Source organism: Leptodactylus fuscus, chromosome 5, assembly GCF_031893055.1.
Source record: "Leptodactylus fuscus isolate aLepFus1 chromosome 5, aLepFus1.hap2, whole genome shotgun sequence".
Lineage (NCBI taxonomy): Eukaryota > Metazoa > Chordata > Amphibia > Anura > Leptodactylidae > Leptodactylus > Leptodactylus fuscus.
Window position 1 is genome coordinate 151715160 of NC_134269.1, and position 19744 is coordinate 151734903.

Here is a 19744-nt window from a genome sequence, read left to right on the forward strand (position 1 = left end):
TACTGTCGGTGTCTGACAGGTAGTGTCCGCTCAAAATCTGGCGCAGACACTAGCTGTGTCCGTGATACCTGTCATTCATTTAAATGGGAATCGGGTGCGTGCCTGTCCTTCCCTGTCCGCAAGTGAAGATGTCCGACTTCTCAAGTGGACAGAAGAACCCTACATGTCGGGTTTTTCTGTCCACTTGAGAAGTCGGACATCTTCACTTGCGGACAGGGAAGGAAAGGCGCGGAGTGCAAAAGAACGCACCCGATGCCCATTCAAGTGAATGACAGGTGTCACGGACACAGCTAGTGTCCGCGCCTAATTTTGAGCGGACACTACCTGTCGGACACCGACGGTAGTGTGAACTCTCCCTAAGCCGGGGCCCCATGTAGCATTTCAGCCGTGGTATTTTAGTCACTGCAAAGGGGATGGGATTCTGGCACGTTGGAGAAAACCATCTGTAAGCGGAACGCTTGTACTTTTGAAAATTGTTAATGAAAGCAGAAAGTCCACAGAGGAAAATTCCTCCTCCTCACGGTAGCATCTATTGCGCTGTACTGTGAGAGGGGGGCGTTCCTTATTGCCCAGCAATGACACTGAACTGTGAGGAACACCCCCCCTCCTACTCCTGACAGTATTCGTCCATAGACAAGTATTAGGTGGCGTTCCTCACCGCTCAGCGTCATTGCATTGACTGAACATATTGACAAGCAGTAAGCTTATGAAAACACACGGACCCCATAGACTATAATGGGGTCCAAGACCTTGGAATATGCAGAGAAAAATACTTCATGAACTACTTATATCTCCGCATGACTCGTGCAGACACCGTCTATGGACAAGCACTGTGAGCAGAAGGAAGGGGTGTTCCTCCCCGCGCACTGTACAGCACTATTGGCGCTGCTGTATAGAAGGACGTTCCTGAATGACTGTCAGGAACGCCCTTCTGACTGTAAAGTGCTACGGTACCGGGACCGATAGCGCTTTACCTGGAGCACAGGATTTCCAGCAGTATATAGAACTGCCTGTGCCCAATCTGATGAATGGTCCTCTTTAATGAACCTATTCACACTATCATTGTTTTAATGGGCTATGTGAACAATTGGAGAAAAAAAAATAGAAGTGGCTATTTCTCGGGCCGAGCTGACAGGCCCAGTGCAGGGTTCTATCATGTGAATGCAGCCCTACAGAAAGGGGTCAGTGGGGGTGAGTAAATAGCAGCCATGATCTGATATTTTTAGGGATTCTGCTCCTGTTTCTTACCGTATCTCTTCCTTACACTAGGTTCACACTAGCGTTCGGCCTTCAGCTCTTAGAGTCCGCTTGGGGAACCCGAAAAATGTAAACCACTTAAAAAGCAGTTACCTGTGGAAACCTGCAGAGCCCATACACTATAATGGGGTCCACTGGGTTTCTGCCCAGAAGTTTCTACTTGCAGGACTTTTCTCAGCATTTCTCAAGCGTATTCGGGGATGGAAACCCTGAGTGGAGTTTAAATGCTGGTGTGAATGCAGGCTTACAGATCCAGGCCATGGTTTTCCTCAGTATGGATAGGGATAGCTTCACTAGTAACTTAAGTTATTTTCTGTCTAACAGGGAACTTGTCCTAAACTTCAGAGACAAGGAATGAGCCCACTGCCATCCTGCACAGCTGCCCATATGCCCCAGGTGCTGCCCAGGTCAGGCGGCATAGGGATAACATGCACGTATCACTTACTAGCTTCTCACTGGGGTATGCCTGCGCTATATGAAGCCTCGTCCTGTAGATGGCCGCTCTTCACACTGCTCACTTCTCTCATACACCAGGGCTTCAATGGGCTTGCCTCCGAGCACTGCGAGCCGCCATGACAGAGAAGTAAGGCAGCTCCACCTCCAGGCTTCAAACTCCCGGATATTACTTCATGGAGCTGGATGGGAAGTGGCGGGCACAGGGGGCATCTCTACTGCCCGAACGTACTATTAGCGCCACGACTTGCTAAACCTCACCTTGTATGGGTGTAGCACAAACATATAGAAATATACAATAGAAATAACATATCAGTCACTTCCAGGGGGAATGGCTATGCAATCCATAACGAGGCGTGACACGCAGGTCGTCACCGTTAGCACGTAGCGGAGGGATCCACTCTGGACAGTGCGCTGTTTAATGCCGTATCCTAGCAACGAGCCTTAGGCTTCAGCTTTCCCGGCTTCCTCTTCGGTGACGCGCCAGGGCTGTATTGATAACATTGGAAGGCTCCGTGCCCAATGCGTATTGGGGGAGTTATGTGAATTATCCGAGCAGAGCCCCTGAACTATGGCAGCCAGCACTCACTGTCTAGGTGGTCACCTGTAACATCATGGAGGACTAACGTGGCACAGCGCGCGATATATACAGCTCTTCTTCACTGCATATAGCGGGCTGTATTGGTGAGTTCGTGGGCCGGGGATTAGGATTATTACACTGCAGATGCCAGGGAGATGGGGGGGGGGGGGGCTTTGTCTTTATGGGATCTTCAATGGGGTTTGTAAAAAGACATTACCTGTGTGGCTGGGCATTGCTAGGTGGCAGCCATAGCTCAGTGACTGCTGTACCTGGCATTGTATGGCATCTCATGCCATAGACCGCCTGTAAGGGGAATGATGTGTGACTGGGCATTACTAGGTGGCATCCATAGCTCAGTGACTGCTGTACCTGACATTGTATGGCATCTCCTCATGTCATAGACCGCCTGTAAGGGGAGTGATGTGTGACTGGGCATTGCTAGGTGGCAGCCATAGCTCAGTGACTGCTGTACCTGGCATTGTATGGCATCTCATGCCATAGACCGCCTGTAAGGGGAGTGATGTGTGACTGGGCATTGCTAGGTGGCATCCATAGCTCAGTGACTGCTGTACCTGGCATTGTATGGCATCTCATGCCATAGACCGCCTGTAAGGGGAGTGATGTGTGACTGGGCATTACTAGGTGGCATCCATAGCTCAGTGACTGCTGTACCTGGCATTGTATGGCATCTCCTCATGTCATAGACAGCCTGTAAGGGGAGTGATGTGTGACTGGGCATTACTAGGTGGCATCCATAGCTCAGTGACTGCTGTACCTGACATTGTATGGCATCTCCTCATGTCATAGACCGCCTGTAAGGGGAGTGATGTGTGACTGGGCATTGCTAGGTGGCAGCCATAGCTCAGTGACTGCTGTACCTGGCATTGTATGGCATCTCCTCATGTCATAGACAGCCTGTAAGGGGAGTGATGTGTGACTGGGCATTACTAGGTGGCATCCATAGCTCAGTGACTGCTGTACCTGACATTGTATGGCATCTCCTCATGTCATAGACCGCCTGTAAGGGGAGTGATGTGTGACTGGGCATTGCTAGGTGGCAGCCATAGCTCAGTGACTGCTGTACCTGGCATTGTATGGCATCTCATGCCATAGACCGCCTGTAAGGGGAGTGATGTGTGACTGGGCATTGCTAGGTGGCATCCATAGCTCAGTGACTGCTGTACCTGGCATTGTATGGCATCTCATGCCATAGACCGCCTGTAAGGGGAGTGATGTGTGACTGGGCATTACTAGGTGGCATCCATAGCTCAGTGACTGCTGTACCTGGCATTGTATGGCATCTCCTCATGTCATAGACAGCCTGTAAGGGGAGTGATGTGTGACTGGGCATTACTAGGTGGCATCCATAGCTCAGTGACTGCTGTACCTGACATTGTATGGCATCTCCTCATGTCATAGACCGCCTGTAAGGGGAGTGATGTGTGACTGGGCATTGCTAGGTGGCAGCCATAGCTCAGTGACTGCTGTACCTGGCATTGTATGGCATCTCCTCATGTCATAGACAGCCTGTAAGGGGAGTGATGTGTGACTGGGCATTACTAGGTGGCATCCATAGCTCAGTGACTGCTGTACCTGACATTGTATGGCATCTCCTCATGTCATAGACCGCCTGTAAGGGGAGTGATGTGTGACTGGGCATTGCTAGGTGGCAGCCATAGCTCAGTGACTGCTGTACCTGGCATTGTATGGCATCTCCTCATGTCATAGACAGCCTGTAAGGGGAGTGATGTGTGACTGGGCATTACTAGGTGGCATCCATAGCTCAGTGACTGCTGTACCTGACATTGTATGGCATCTCATGCCATAGACCGCCTGTAAGGGGAGTGATGTGTGACTGGGCATTACTAGGTGGCATCCATAGCTCAGTGACTGCTGTACCTGACATTGTATGGCATCTCATGCCATAGACCGCCTGTAAGGGGAGTGATGTGTGACTGGGCATTACTAGGTGGCAGCCATAGCTCAGTGACTGCTGTACCTGACATTGTATGGCATCTCATGCCATAGACCGCCTGTAAGGGGAGTGATGTGTGACTGGGCATTACTAGGTGGCAGCCATAGCTCAGTGACTGCTGTACCTGGCATTGTATGGCATCTCCTCATGTCATAGACCGCCTGTAAGGGGAGTGATGTGTGACTGGGCATTACTAGGTGGCATCCATAGCTCAGTGACTGCTGTACCTGACATTGTATGGCATCTCCTCATGTCATAGACCGCCTGTAAGGGGAGTGATGTGTGACTGGGCATTACTAGGTGGCATCCATAGCTCAGTGACTGCTGTACCTGGCATTGTATGGCATCTCCTCATGTCATAGACAGCCTGTAAGGGGAATGATGTGTGACTGGGCATTACTAGGTGGCATCCATAGCTCAGTGACTGCTGTACCTGGCATTGAATGGCATCTCCTCATGTCATAGACAGCCTGTAAGGGGAATGATGTGTGACTGGGCATTACTAGGTGGCATCCATAGCTCAGTGACTGCTGTACCTGGCATTGAATGGCATCTCCTCATGTCATAGACAGCCTGTAAGGGGAGTGATGTGTGACTGGGCATTACTAGGTGGCATCCATAGCTCAGTGACTGCTGTACCTGGCATTGTATGGCATCTCCTCATGTCATAGACAGCCTGTAAGGGGAATGATGTGTGACTGGGCATTACTAGGTGGCATCCATAGCTCAGTGACTGCTGTACCTGGCATTGAATGGCATCTCCTCATGTCATAGACAGCCTGTAAGGGGAATGATGTGTGACTGGGCATTACTAGGTGGCATCCATAGCTCAGTGACTGCTGTACCTGGCATTGAATGGCATCTCCTCATGTCATAGACAGCCTGTAAGGGGAGTGATGTGTGACTGGGCATTACTAGGTGGCATCCATAGCTCAGTGGCACTGCTGTACCTGACATTGTATGGCATCTCATGCCATAGACCGCCTGTAAGGGGAGTGATGTGTGACTGGGCATTACTAGGTGGCATCCATAGCTCAGTGACTGCTGTACCTGGCATTGTATGGCATCTCCTCATGTCATAGACCGCCTGTAAGGGGAGTGATGTGTGACTGGGCATTGCTAGGTGGCAGCCATAGCTCAGTGACTGCTCTACCTGGCATTGTATGGCATCTCCTCATGTCATAGACAGCCTGTAAGGGGAATGATGTGTGACTGGGCATTACTAGGTGGCATCCATAGCTCAGTGACTGCTGTACCTGGCATTGTATGGCATCTCCTCATGTCATAGACAGCCTGTAAGGGGAATGATGTGTGACTGGGCATTACTAGGTGGCATCCATAGCTCAGTGACTGCTGTACCTGGCATTGTATGGCATCTCCTCATGTCATAGACAGCCTGTAAGGGGAGTGATGTGTGACTGGGCATTGCTAGGTGGCAGCCATAGCTCAGTGACTGCTGTACCTGGCATTGAATGGCATCTCCTCATGCCATAGACCGCCTGTAAGGGGAGTGATGTGTGATTGGGCATTGCTAGGTGGCAGCCATAGCTCAGTGACTGCTCTACCTGGCATTGAATGGCATCTCCTCATGTCATAGACAGCCTGTAAGGGGAATGATGTGTGACTGGGCATTACTAGGTGGCATCCATAGCTCAGTGGCACTGCTGTACCTGACATTGTATGGCATCTCATGCCATAGACCGCCTGTAAGGGGAGTGATGTGTGACTGGGCATTACTAGGTGGCATCCATAGCTCAGTGGCACTGCTGTACCTGACATTGTATGGCATCTCATGCCATAGACCGCCTGTAAGGGGAGTGATGTGTGACTGGGCATTACTAGGTGGCATCCATAGCTCAGTGACTGCTGTACCTGGCATTGTATGGCATCTCATGCCATAGACCGCCTGTAAGGGGAGTGATGTGTGACTGGGCATTACTAGGTGGCATCCATAGCTCAGTGACTGCTGTACCTGGCATTGTATGGCATCTCCTCATGTCATAGACAGCCTGTAAGGGGAATGATGTGTGACTGGGCATTACTAGGTGGCATCCATAGCTCAGTGGCACTGCTGTACCTGACATTGTATGGCATCTCATGCCATAGACCGCCTGTAAGGGGAGTGATGTGTGACTGGGCATTACTAGGTGGCATCTATAGCTCAGTGGCACTGCTGTACCTGACATTGTATGGCATCTCATGCCATAGATCGCCTGTAAGGGGAGTGATGTGTGACTGGGCATTACTAGGTGGCATCCATAGCTCAGTGACTGCTGTACCTGGCATTGTATGGCATCTCCTCATGTCATAGACAGCCTGTAAGGGGAGTGATGTGTGACTGGGCATTGCTAGGTGGCAGCCATAGCTCAGTGACTTCTGTACCTGGCATTGAATGGCATCTCCTCATGCCATAGACCGCCTGTAAGGGGAGTGATGTGTGACTGGGCATTGCTAGGTGGCAGCCATAGCTCAGTGACTGCTCTACCTGGCATTGAATGGCATCTCCTCATGTCATAGACAGCCTGTAAGGGGAATGATGTGTGACTGGGCATTACTAGGTGGCATCCATAGCTCAGTGGCACTGCTGTACCTGACATTGTATGGCATCTCATGCCATAGACCGCCTGTAAGGGGAGTGATGTGTGACTGGGCATTACTAGGTGGCATCCATAGCTCAGTGGCACTGCTGTACCTGACATTGTATGGCATCTCATGCCATAGACCGCCTGTAAGGGGAGTGATGTGTGACTGGGCATTACTAGGTGGCATCCATAGCTCAGTGACTGCTGTACCTGGCATTGTATGGCATCTCATGCCATAGACCACCTGTAAGGGGAGTGATGTGTGACTGGGCATTACTAGGTGGCATCCATAGCTCAGTGACTGCTGTACCTGGCATTGTATGGCATCTCCTCATGTCATAGACAGCCTGTAAGGGGAATGATGTGTGACTGGGCATTACTAGGTGGCATCCATAGCTCAGTGGCACTGCTGTACCTGACATTGTATGGCATCTCATGCCATAGACCGCCTGTAAGGGGAGTGATGTGTGACTGGGCATTACTAGGTGGCATCCATAGCTCAGTGACTGCTCTACCTGGCATTGAATGGCATCTCCTCATGTCATAGACAGCCAGTGCCCAAGTACCTATAAGGGGAGTGATGTGTGACTGGGCATTACTAGGTGGCATCCATAGCTCAGTGACACTGCTGTACCTGACATTGTATGGCATCTCTTCATGCCATAGACAGCCAGCGTACACCTACCTCCCCTTCCCCGATTTCTTGGATGATGGTTAGATAAGAGTGTCATTCTGTTCCCTGTACAGTGTACTGAGATGCTGGAAAAGAATAATGATGAAACAACAATGCTGCATCGCCATTTTCTTATTGGGTTTGTTTTTACGACTTCCATTGAGCAGTAAACATGACATGTAAGCTTGGTGTTATCACAGTTACACCAGCTTTAGTTTCATGTTTTAATACCTTTACCGAATCTTAGAAATTCTGTCACCCATAACTATTTGTATTTCAGTGTACACAGCTGTTTTTTTTTGTTTTTTTTTTATTTTGATTTTCTTAAAAAAAAAACCAACCAAGTTTTTAATTTTTTTTTTAAAGCAAATCCCCTTAGGGAGCCTTCACACGGAGTAAATGTGCGTGTATTTTTGCAAAATACACATGTAAAAATAAGACTCCCATTGACTTCAATGACATTTTACAGGCGTATTTGTACAGGCGTATTTTTACACATGTAAAAAATATCATTGAAGTCAATGGGAGTCTTATTTTTACACATGTATTTTGCAAAAATACACATGTGTTTACTCCGTGTGAAGGCTCCCTAAGGCTGCAATACTACTGTGTTGCAGTTTCTGACAAATTCCCTATGTAACTACTGAAGCCTGGTACAGGCAGGCTTCAATAGCTACTTTACTATGGCAGGCCTGGGATCCTTCAGAAGGCCTCCAGCTGCCATTGTAACAGGATGATTCTTGCATTTGTGCCACGGGAGGTGGCTAATGGACATGAAAGTGAACCCACTGCTACCCATGGTCTCTGATTCCCTTCTTCCTCCTTCCCTTCTTGTATCTTCCTTTCTTTGTATCTTGTCAATTTTTCTTCTTTGCATTGGTTGTTCTTGCAGCTTTGTATTGCAACTTTGTTTTTATTGCTCTAATATGTGTTTTACCCGCCATCTCCAGCTCTGGCAGTAATCTTTACCCTGGTTTGTTTGTTTACTGTTTATTTGAAAATTTCAATAAAAATCACAATTTAAAAAAAAAAAAAAAAAAAGTGTACCCACTTGGCCATGGTATTTGTGATTAAATCTCATGATAACCGTCAACTGTGATCATGGACACTGGTGCCAGATGCCTGCTTTGTGAAACAGTAGAGACCTGGTGGATACTGCACTCTTTCTGTTTCTAAGCAGGTGCCATATTCGTATCTCTTGTGGTGATATGCCATCTTCTGTCTTTCTAACCGTTACAATTGATGATGTTCTGAAAGTGGACGCAAGGTTGGAATGAAAGGACTGCAGCACTTTACAGTGTTCTGAAGCTCCCTTATACGCGTACTATTCTGCAGCTATGGAGCTTTATTTTATTCTACAGTGGGTACAGAAAGTATTCAGACCGCTTTAAATGTTTCACTCTTTGCTTCATTGCAGCCATTTGCTAAAAGCAAAAAAGTTCATTTTATTTCTCATTAATGTACCCCATATTTTGAAAATTTATTAAAAAAGAAAAACTGCAATATCACATGATCATAAGAATTCAGACCCTTTGCTCAGTATTGAGTATTTGCCCCCTTTTGAGCTAGTACAGCCACGGGTCTTCTTGGGAATGATGCAACAAATTTTTCATATCTGGATTTGGGGATCCTTTGCCATTTTTCTTTGCAGATCCTCTCCAGTTCCATCAGGTTGGATGGTTAATGTTGGTGGACAGCCATTTTCTGGTCTCTCCAGAGATGCTCAATTGGGTTTAGATCAGGGCTCTGGCTAGGTGAGTTAAGAATGGTCACAGAATTGTTCCGAAGCCACTCCTTTGTTATTTTAGCTGTGCGCTTAGTATGATTGTCTTGTTGGAAAGTGAACCTTTGGCCCAGTCTGAGGTCCAGAGCACTCTGGAAGAGGTTTTCTTCCAGGATATCTCTGTACCGGTACTCGGCCACATTCATCTTTCCTTCAATTGCAACCAATCATCCTGTCCCTGCATCTGAAAAACACGCCCATAGCATGATGCTGCCACCACCATGTTTCACTGTTGGGATTGTATTGGGCAGGTGATGAGCAGTGCCTGGTATTCTCCACACATTCTGCTTAGAATTAACTCCAAAAAGTTCAATCTTCATCTTATCAGACCAGAGAATCTTATTCCTCATAGTCTGGGAGTCCTTCTTGTGTTTTTTGGCAAACTCTATGCGGGCTTTCATATGTCTTGCACTGAGGAGATGCTTCCTTCGGGCCACTCTGCAATAAAACCCCGGCTGGTGGAGGGCTGCAGTGATAGTTGACTGTGTGGAACAATGAAACAAAGAGTGAAAAATTTAAAGGAGTCTGAATACTTTCTGTACCCACTGTATATATAAATGTGAGATAATGACATTTTTCAGCGTTCTTTTGCTAAAATGCTCATGGTTACAGTGCCGTTAAAATATAAAAAATCCCAATTACTTGTCATAGATACTAGCCTTTCAAGATGGCTCCAGCTTTAGATTGGGGAAAGCTGATGAAGGTCAATCCGGATGTGCTTCCCACTCAAGAAAAGTTAGCAGAGAAAATGTTGAAGACCTTGTCACAGGTAAGTGCTTTCTTTTCTACCCAATATTTTAAATGTCTTATCAAGATTCTCTGTAGAGGTAATAAGTTACATGACCACCCACAGTGGGGATATCCTGTGACCATTGACCATTGACTGTTGGGGTTGGACAGGGTTTTAGGCGCATGTTGTTAGTCACCCTGCATCCTCTATGTGTGCATCTATTCTAAATGTTGGGCATTTCATTTATTTTGTGTTCTCACAGGTGAACAGCAGTGATTTAAATGGCGAAAGCAATGAAAATTTGGTCCAGCTTTTCCGAATCACACAGTCTCTAATGAAGGTTTGAAGAAACTGTTATCACAAGTGATTGTATTAAAATATACCGTTACTGTTTCATGTCAGGCCTCTTATTGCCTTTAACTGTGTTGTCAGGAAATTAACATCTACCAAATGGAAGTAAAATTCAATAAAAGATTTGTAGAAATCTCATCCCCATTTCTACTACTGTACAGCACACAAGATTAGTCGCCAGTGTGATAGTTAACCTACTAAGAGCACTGTCCATGTGTCCGCAGCCTTAAAGTGTTTTTAGCTTCAGGTTAAAGAGAACCTTTCACATCCTCGGGCACATGCGGTTTTATATACAGCTAGAAAGCCGACAGTGTGTTGAATTCAGTGCACGGTCGGCTTTCCCGTTGTGTGCCCCGGGGCTGGAGATATTGGCCACCAATGTCTGTCCACTGTCAAAGGGGCGTTCCTGACAGTGTATCTGGACCGTGAGGAAGGCCCTTCCTGACTGTATTACTCGTAAATAGCCTTGTACTGACAGAGAGGTTGTTCCTTACTTCCCAGCTATGACGCTAAGCTGTGAGGAATGTTCACCCTGTCTGTACTCGTCCATAGACTAGTACTGGGAGGCGATCTTCACAACATAGTGTCATCGCTGGGTGGTAAGGAAAGACCCCTCTGACCGTACAGGGCTATGGACGAGTACTTTCAGGAGGGAGGTTCTTCACAGCCCAGCTAGACTGTCAGGAACGTCATTCTGACAGTGAGCAGATATCTGTAACGCCACCGATATCTGAAGCCCCGGGGTACATAACGGAAAAACTGACATTCGGCTTTCTAGCAGTGTATAAAACCGCATGTGCCTGAGGACATGAAAAATCCTCTTTAAAAGAACTCAATCACTGTATACATGATAAATTTGTTTAAACGTTCTAATAGTCAGCAGAATAAGTACAATCTCTTTTTCTATGGTTTTAAGTGTCAACCTTTAGGTTTCTAGAGTTTCAGCTTTAATATGCCACCAGGATCACAGTTCCACCTCCAACCTCAGCTTCCACTTGTATGCCGCATGAGTCAATGCAATACAGAAGCCGTTCATTATATGCTGTCAACTTAAATTATTTCAGTTCTGGATTTCTCAGAAAGCAGTCCAAATTTGTAGTAAAGTATGTTACAAAATGTATGGTTTAAACATGCTTAAACAGGTCTTAGTATGCGGCTAAGATGTAAGCCAAGCCAGACACTCGTCTGCAGACAGCTCTTTCAGAGTAATTGCCCTTTATCAGTGGAGAGAAGAGCAGTGGTTTGGCTGGATGAGAGGTCTTTGTTTCTTTTTACAGAGAGTGCTTTTGAGGGCATACAGAGTCTTTAACACCTTCCAACTCACTAGCATACTATTATGGCCCACTGAACATATAGTTAACACTCAGTGCCGTAATAACACAATGCTGTTCTACAGCAGGCACAGGAGCTCTACATTCTACATGGCTTTCAGGAACCTAGGACTAACTGACAAAGGTGAAAAACGCTCAGACCCTGGAAGTTTAACCCCTTCAGATACAATAGATCAATAGTGTTCACAGTATCTGGGTGGTCAGAGGGAGTTTCTATCCTTTTTGCGTTTTTTTGTAGGACACAAAAAGATAGTATACCATACTTTTGTGTCAATACAAAAAAGTGATAGAAACGGATCCGTTTTTTTTTTTTTTTTTTAACTTTGATGTTTATGTAAACAGATCCATCCATCCATTTGCTTCCTGTTTTTGCATCCATTAAACGGATGTCAAAAAGGTGGCCTGAATAGAGCCTAAGTCTGTACTATGCAAAAAATGTTATTTATCCCATATGGTGAACGTTGTATTAAAAAAAAAAATACTGCAGTGCACATATTAATATTTTTTGGTCACCTTGCCTCCCTCAAGCCATAAAAAGTGGTCAAAAAGCTATACATACTAGAAAATGGTGCTAGTCAAAACTCCAACTTGACATGTTACAAAAGAGGCCTTATGTAGTTCTGTCAACAAATTTTTTTTTTATCAAAGTCAGAATATGGTGACCCCCTAGCAAATAGATTAATTTCACAAAATAGTGTTTTATTGGTTAGTAGTGGTCCAACTTAATAAAAGCTATATAAAAATGGTATTGCTGTAATCGTAATGACCTACTGGGCTACACAAAAAATTTCGACATTGTAGGTTTGTTTACAGGTTACCCACCTGAAAATATTAATAAAATCTAATCAAACATTGTATGTACCCCAAAGCCCATATATGGCCATATCGACAGAAAAATAAAGAATTAGTGAATTTTTGAAGGCAGTGATGAAAAATATAAAAAAGTCACTGATCCAAACTACATCCAAGCTACCCTGTTAATAGCACTTTTCTTAAGGCCGACCTATACTCTCTTGCAAATGGTGAAGAATTGAAACTTTTATAAAATACCTATGCAAAAGTTGTGTATTCTAATTTTATATGAGTTTTGAGCTTGCCTCTAATATGCATAATTAGTTACGAGGTTTGTAGTTTTATTATAACAAGGTATCAGACTTTTTATTTCTTAATCTTTCCTTTTCTTGTAGATAAAATCTCAGGAGGTTGAGTTTGTGTTAGAAGAAGCTGGGAAAGCAGCAGAAGAACAAGTGAAGAGCGGTAAATAGCCATGAAACCTGTTTGTGGTTTATAATAGCTAAAGGCAAAAAAGTTATTGTGCACAACCAATCCATTTACGAAAATGTTCACTTCTTCTGACCATATGGTAGTTACAGTATTTGCTTCTCATTTAATGTCTTTACTGTATTCTTTCATTTTTTATTAAAATAATTCCGTTTGTATTAAAGGATTGGGACAGACTATAGTTGTAGCAGACCCTCATTTTTGAGAAAGATTCAGGTTTCCAGTTCCTATCAGAAGTTGGCCTTGCTTGTATGATAATGGTACAAAGTAAGTGTTGCAAAGACGCAAGCTTAACAACGTTGATCACTCTTGTGCCTTTGCGTCACAACGGTATGTACCGCTTAGGGGTCGTTCACACGGGGCAAGAGGTGGTGGATTCTGACGTTGAATCTACCTCAGAATCAGCCCCCTCACAATAGAGGTCTATGTAGACAGCTAGGTTACTTTTTTCCGTGAGCGATATGTTCCGGCTCACGGTAAAAAAAAAGCGAGCTGCCATTTCTTCAGGTGGATTTTGCGGCTGAGTCAGCCCCGGCGTCCGCCTCGCAATAGCACCCTCTGGACTAGCCACATTCATTTGGGCCTACTCTGGAGCAGGAAGCCGCAACTGCTTTAGCAGTCCCAGATTTTATTCAGGAGCCTGGAAAATGAACAAGACTATTTGAAGAGACCCCAGAGTATAATAGCAGTTCTGGTTTGGACATGTTTGCTGTGTCTGTATTTAATCCTATTATGTTTTACTTTTTTTTAAATAGAAAACCAGTTAAGAAATAAAATAAAGCAACTGGAAAATGAAATTGAGGTAAGCTTTGCAGTTCATGCAATAATGTTGCATATTGTTTGTTTTTCTCTTTTTATTGTTTCTTATTTTACATACTAGCCAAGACATGACCTAGTTAAAGGGCTTTTCCATGGCTATAGTATTGATGACTAGAGATGAGCGAACACTGTTCGGGTCCGCCGATCCGAACAGCACGCTCCCATAGAAATGAATGGAAGCACCTGGCACGCAGACTTTGCCGGCGGCCGGCCGCTTAACCCCCCGCGTGCCGGTCGCTTCCATTCATTTCTATGGGAGCGTGCTGTTCGGATCGGCGGACCCGAACAGTGTTCGCTCATCTCTATTGATGACTTCCTTAGGATAGACTATGAGTATTTGATTGGTGAAGTCAGCTTGCAGTGCGCTTCCTGCTTGCAGGCCAGTGACCACCATTCTTCACTAATCTAATCAGTATGACCTATCCTAAGGACAGTTTATCAGTACCATAGTCCTGGAGATATTAAGAAAGCATATCCATTACATTTTTTACGGTTGAAGGATATTAGTTTTATAAATGTGTTATAAATTAATGGGAGCTGATACATTATTTATGTAATACATTGTGCTAGAAAAGTTGATTAAAGGATTTGTCTGGGCACTTTGTGTGGTAATATTTTTATGAAAATTGACAGACAGTCTGAGTTTTCATGAAAAATTGAAATATGTACAGGGGCTTCCTAGGCACTCTGTTCTAATACTGTATAAGCTTTCTTACATAGTGTCTTATTGTTTTTTTTTCTGCGGCTAGTAATCACATTATAACTGATACACAGTTTACATTCCTGTCTGAGGCTGTTGGCATGTACAATAAAGATCAGACTGCTCCTTTCCCTATCCATTACTGATACTGATCTACCATACTGCCAGGATTAACTATACCATTTCGAGAAAAGTCCAGGTGACCATTATATAGGAGATCCAGGAACACTGGACTGCAGATGCATGCAACCAGCAGCTAAAACACAAAAAATCCCAATCTATGCGCACAGTCGGTAAAGCTGCTGTATGTGAATAATATCCCATTTGTAACCACATAAGCAGCCAGAAATAGATGCAAGAACAGAGAAGACTTTTTTTTTTTTTTTTTACAATATAAGCTGTGAGATTTGCAGGATCCTCAGTCTTTTGCACCCAGTAACAGTTTGCAGACATGTTTGTGAGCACAATCGCCCTCTCCTCCTGCAGAGAAAAAGACTGATCTCTACACTGACTGAGATAAGCAAGATGGAATGGAATGTATCTAGGGACAGGCATTCTTAGTAACAAAAGAGTGAACAGTAAAATAGCTAGAAGTGAGACATCTAGTGACAGGAACGTTAGAGATTTTTTAGGGGGCAGAAAGCAGCCACATTTTTCACTAAAGTACATTACGTTTTTGTCCAGAATCGCATGTTCTATGAAAAGAGACTAAGCTAAAAGTAAAAGTAAAAAGTTTAGTGATCTTTTAAAACATAAGAAAGTCTTCCTGCTTCATATATATTAACAGATGCAAAATACCTAAATTCCTTCAGGCGGGTGAAGGGAGTACAGCAAAGGGCCTGACGCTATGCAGTGACAACTCCCCCCCCGTAACGATACGTACTAAGACAGCTGTCAGTCACTGATAGGACCACCTCCTTGACTTTATAACAAAGAGCAGAGATTATGTTGAATAAAATGTAAATTGCACTAAGTCTTTCCCTAAGAGCCTATTCATCAATCTTCTCTGCATCTTTTGCTCTGTAACATGATTCCTGCAGTTTTGTCATGTTGTTTATATTCGTGTCAGTGGAAACTGACACCGAATCAGTCTGTGACCATTCTCTGTGACAGCCAATGTCCGTTGCAGTCATCCTATGATGAAACACAGCAACTGACTTTAGTAACGATAGTGTGACCTCCCCCTTAGCAACCCTCTAGTTGAGTTGGTTCCAGAGAAAATCCAAACACAAATACAAAATGTTCACCACACATCCCCAACACAATAGCAATAAATAAATAAATAAAATAGGAGTTACACGTCAAGAAATTCTACCTACCTTGTTTGGGTGACCTCATTGACTGTATTGTGATCCGTTGAGTTTCTTTTATAGTAGCTGGCATTTTGTTAGACAATATAATACATGCATTCTGCACTATTTTGGTTCTGATTTTTAATGTAATCTGGCACAGAAATGTACTCTATGTACTGTGCTCTTTAGCCAGATATTGTGACATTATTTGTCTTTTAGACTCTGAACATCATTAATGTTTCTCCCTACACCACAGTCCTGCATGCAGGGTTCTTCTGTCCACTTGAGAAGTCGGACATCTTCACTTGCAGACAGGGAAGGACGGGCACGGAGTGCAAAAGAACGCACCCGATGCCCATTGAAATGAATGACAGGTGTCACGTACACAGCTAGTGTCCGCTCCTAATGTCCGTGACAGATTTTGAGCGGACACTACATGTCGGACACCGACGGTAGTGTGAACGCTCCCTAGTACTGTAATTAAATCCATAAATATAAAATTCTACAAAAGTGTCTGGATAAATGTTTATTCTTTTTCCAAACATAGGGCTGCTCTTTTTTTCTTTACACATTTTTACTTCTGGTTTCCACATTTCCCATATGCTAATGTACGCCCCCCATGGCTTTTTATTTAATGCAGATGGCACAGCTGTCCACGGGTTCCAGAGACTCACGCTTTTTACGAGAAGAAATTCGTCAACTAGAGGAACAGATTGGTCAGAGAGAACGTGAACTGAAAGACACAAGAAAAGAGCTGGAAAAGGAGAAAGACGTGAATGAACGTGTGAGTGTCATGTTTAGCACTGAGCCAGCAATTGCCCAATGTGCCTTTGGACACTGTAACTCCCCCATTTTAGAATGGCAGAACTAATTAATTTTATATAAATCATCATCTTGTCACTTTTTCAAAAATGGTTACCACATCAAAAAAAAAAAAAAAAAAAAGTCAGTTTCTCTATAAGGATCTTTTCACACTACATCTGCCTCCATCTGGCTGGTATATTGTACATCAAGCTTATGTGTGCCTTTCAGTTGCATGTGTTTTTCTTAGTGGAAATCTAAAGCTACATTTACACGACCATGATAATTGGCCATTTGACGGCTGTTTATTCAATGACTGAAACCGTTGAATTAAATTCACTACATGTGAGTGTGGGCAATTTTTTTTTTTTTTTTTTTAAGCTGTCCCTAAACACTGATTTTAATGATTGCTGAGCTGCAGTAATGGCACCTGGCCTCTAAACAGAGAAGCGGCTCCACGCAGCTAATTGGTCGGGGTGGGGCGGATGTTGAAAACCCACTGATATGGTATTAATGGCCTAGTCTGAGCATAGGCCATAAAAAGCTTAAAGGGGCTCTATCATTGGGAAAAGTCATTTTTCACTAAGCACATATTTGCATAGCTTTTAGAAAGGCTATTCCACACATACATTTTGTATTTAAATCCCCTCAGTAGTTTTGGAATGAGCCCATTTTTATTCATGTGCTAATTAGCTTCCAGTGCACTCAGGAAGTTTCATTGACCACCCTCTCTGCTGTGTGTGAGCGCATGGAGGAGGAGTCAGCAGCAGCCTGTGCTGTACGCATAGCAGACAGTGCTAGCTGAGAACTTCCTGTGCACACTGGAAGCTAATTAGCATATGAATAAAAACAGGCTCATTCAAAAACTATTGAGGTGATTTACATACAAAAGATACAAAAGGTAGGTGTGGAATAGCCTTTCTAAAGGCTATGCGAGGATGTGCTTAGTTAAAAATGACTTTGCGCAATCATAGAGCCCCTTTAATCCCTTAGACAACCCCTTTAAGTGTGTTTTAACCCCTGAACTACACAGGTGTCCAAGTTGATAAACTTCAGCAAATCTATTTCTATGCAGCTGCCAATCACTCTCAGGATGAAGGGGGAGACTTTAAGCTTTACGTCTGTCCCCTGCTGTTTGAACAGCTATCTTGAAACAGACTATACAAGTGGTCCAGTTTCAGGAGATACTGTACCTTTGAGAGATTTCATTATATCATCTTATTATCGATTTATTCAGGACTTAAAGGACAAATGAAATTTTTTTTTCAAATCTTTATTTCTGACTTTAAAGGTGTTATCTGGTTTCTACTATTGATGTTCTATGCTTAGGGTAAGTCATAGTTACATAGTTAGTATGGTGACCAGGGGATGGGAAAGGGCATCACTATTAGATATTTTAGGGTCCAACTCCTGGCACCCCTGTAGATCAGGTGTTCCTGGAAAGTGCTGCTCCTGGTAATATTTACATTCTGTGAGCCGCACTGCTCAGTTGCCGTACAAACCGTAGTGACAAGTTTTGATAAAGTAGTGCTTTCCTTCAAAGGGGGGAGCGCTTCAGTACCAAAACCTACAGTACTACAGTTTACTTGACGAGTAAGCAGTGTGGCTCCTGAATGTACACCTTCCTGGGATCCGTGCTGTCCTGGTACAGCTGATCTGCAGTGGTTTTCACATCCTGGACCATGCAGGTTTAATATTGATGGCCTATCCTAAGGATAGTTCATCAATAGTAGAAACCGGTTAACATCTCTAAATGGTGTATGTTCTTGAACCTTTATTTAAAGGTTGTGGTGCTTTCAGGCTACTAGTATTGCATATATTTTCTTACTGTATGTACTGAATGATGTCAAGGTGTCTCATGGTGTTAAATCGACAACAGTATGCCGTGTTGATATTGTTTTTGTTCTTGTTTAATGACAATGATAGTAAAAAAATGCATACTGATATGATAACCAATGTAGTTATCAATTTCCTATCACTACTGTCATGTAAAGTTATATATACTCATGTACCTGTATTTATATATTTTAGCTTGCACTCCGAAATGAAGAAACTGATAATGAAAACAGTAAACTACGACGGGAGGTATATCCATCCATTTATCTATCAATAGTTATAACCTGTATATAGACAGTGATTAATAATTCATGTTTTTTTCTTATAATACTCTGTTTCGCTTTCCTCTGTTATTCTTCCTGGGCATCTACCGTATAATAAATTGACAACTTGGTGTTACCATTTTCCCTGCATATTCTTATTCTGTTATCAAAGATTGGTCAGTGTCAAGAACACCCCTCCCCTTCAAACTTATGACAATTTTTTCACCAATTTTTAGGAAGCATAACAGAGGAATGGCACAACACAAAATTATGAAAAACAATGCACCAAAATGTTGACAATTTTTAGCATTACAGTAGGTGACATCAGTAGTGTAACCTTCTTTATCTGTAGGTTTTCTAGTCAGTTGTGTCTAGTGTATAATAGATATGCCTTATATTAAATGCATATAAGTCTCTCACATTCTCTATAATCTCCATATGTAAAATTATCTGCATTTCACTACATTTATATTACATTTACATACTGTGGAGTATATGAAATATATTTTAGTTTTGTTTTCACCGTTATGTATCATTGCTCTACTGCCTTCCTTATTCCTCTCTATCATTTCTGTCTTGTTTTTTATGTCTAATATTTTGCGTTACTTTTCCTTTTTACTATTTCTTAATTTTGGAGAATAAAACACTTAAGAAAAAGGTGAGGTGTGTTGCTCTTTTTAGACCCAGTGTTACCAAATGTGTTCATAAAGTAGATTAGAAACTGTTTTTATTTTTGGGAACTAATGTCCTGTTTCTGCTGGGAAACAGAATGAACAACTGCGACAAGATGTAATAGACTACCAAAGGCAGATTGACTCCCAGAGAGAATCTCTGATCTCACGAGGAGAGGGGCAGGACTACAAGACTGTCATTTCAAAAAAGAACATGGAGCTTGTACAATATCTGGATGAAATTCAGGTAATGTAAACCTTGTATTCTAGAGTTATTCTTGTGTATATACATATTTTTTAATAATAAACAAGAAAAAAAAGTTAAACAAATCTTCAAAAAAACAACAACAAATAAAATCAGTCCTG

At 43.5% G+C, this 19744-nt stretch overlaps 2 protein-coding genes across 2 annotated transcripts in view; one reads left to right on the top strand and one right to left on the bottom strand.

Annotated features, from left to right (window-relative positions):
• The window catches only part of TMTC3 (transmembrane O-mannosyltransferase targeting cadherins 3), a 51407-nt gene extending 49560 nt beyond the window's left edge, over positions 1-1847 (bottom strand). Inside the window, exon 1 of the mRNA XM_075274501.1 lies at positions 1703-1847. The gene's annotated coding sequence lies outside the window, so the exon portion shown is untranslated. The remainder of the gene's footprint in view (positions 1-1702) is intronic.
• Positions 1848-1916: 69 nt separating this feature from the next.
• Positions 1917-19744, top strand: part of CEP290 (centrosomal protein 290) — a 116598-nt gene continuing 98770 nt past the window's right edge. The window contains exons 1-9 of the mRNA XM_075274540.1: positions 1917-2394; positions 9955-10072; positions 10296-10373; positions 12903-12972; positions 13752-13798; positions 16448-16591; positions 18640-18693; positions 19345-19365; positions 19476-19625. Coding sequence (XP_075130641.1) covers positions 9971-10072; positions 10296-10373; positions 12903-12972; positions 13752-13798; positions 16448-16591; positions 18640-18693; positions 19345-19365; positions 19476-19625 — 666 coding nt within the window. The 5' untranslated portion in view covers positions 1917-2394; positions 9955-9970. The remainder of the gene's footprint in view (positions 2395-9954; positions 10073-10295; positions 10374-12902; positions 12973-13751; positions 13799-16447; positions 16592-18639; positions 18694-19344; positions 19366-19475; positions 19626-19744) is intronic.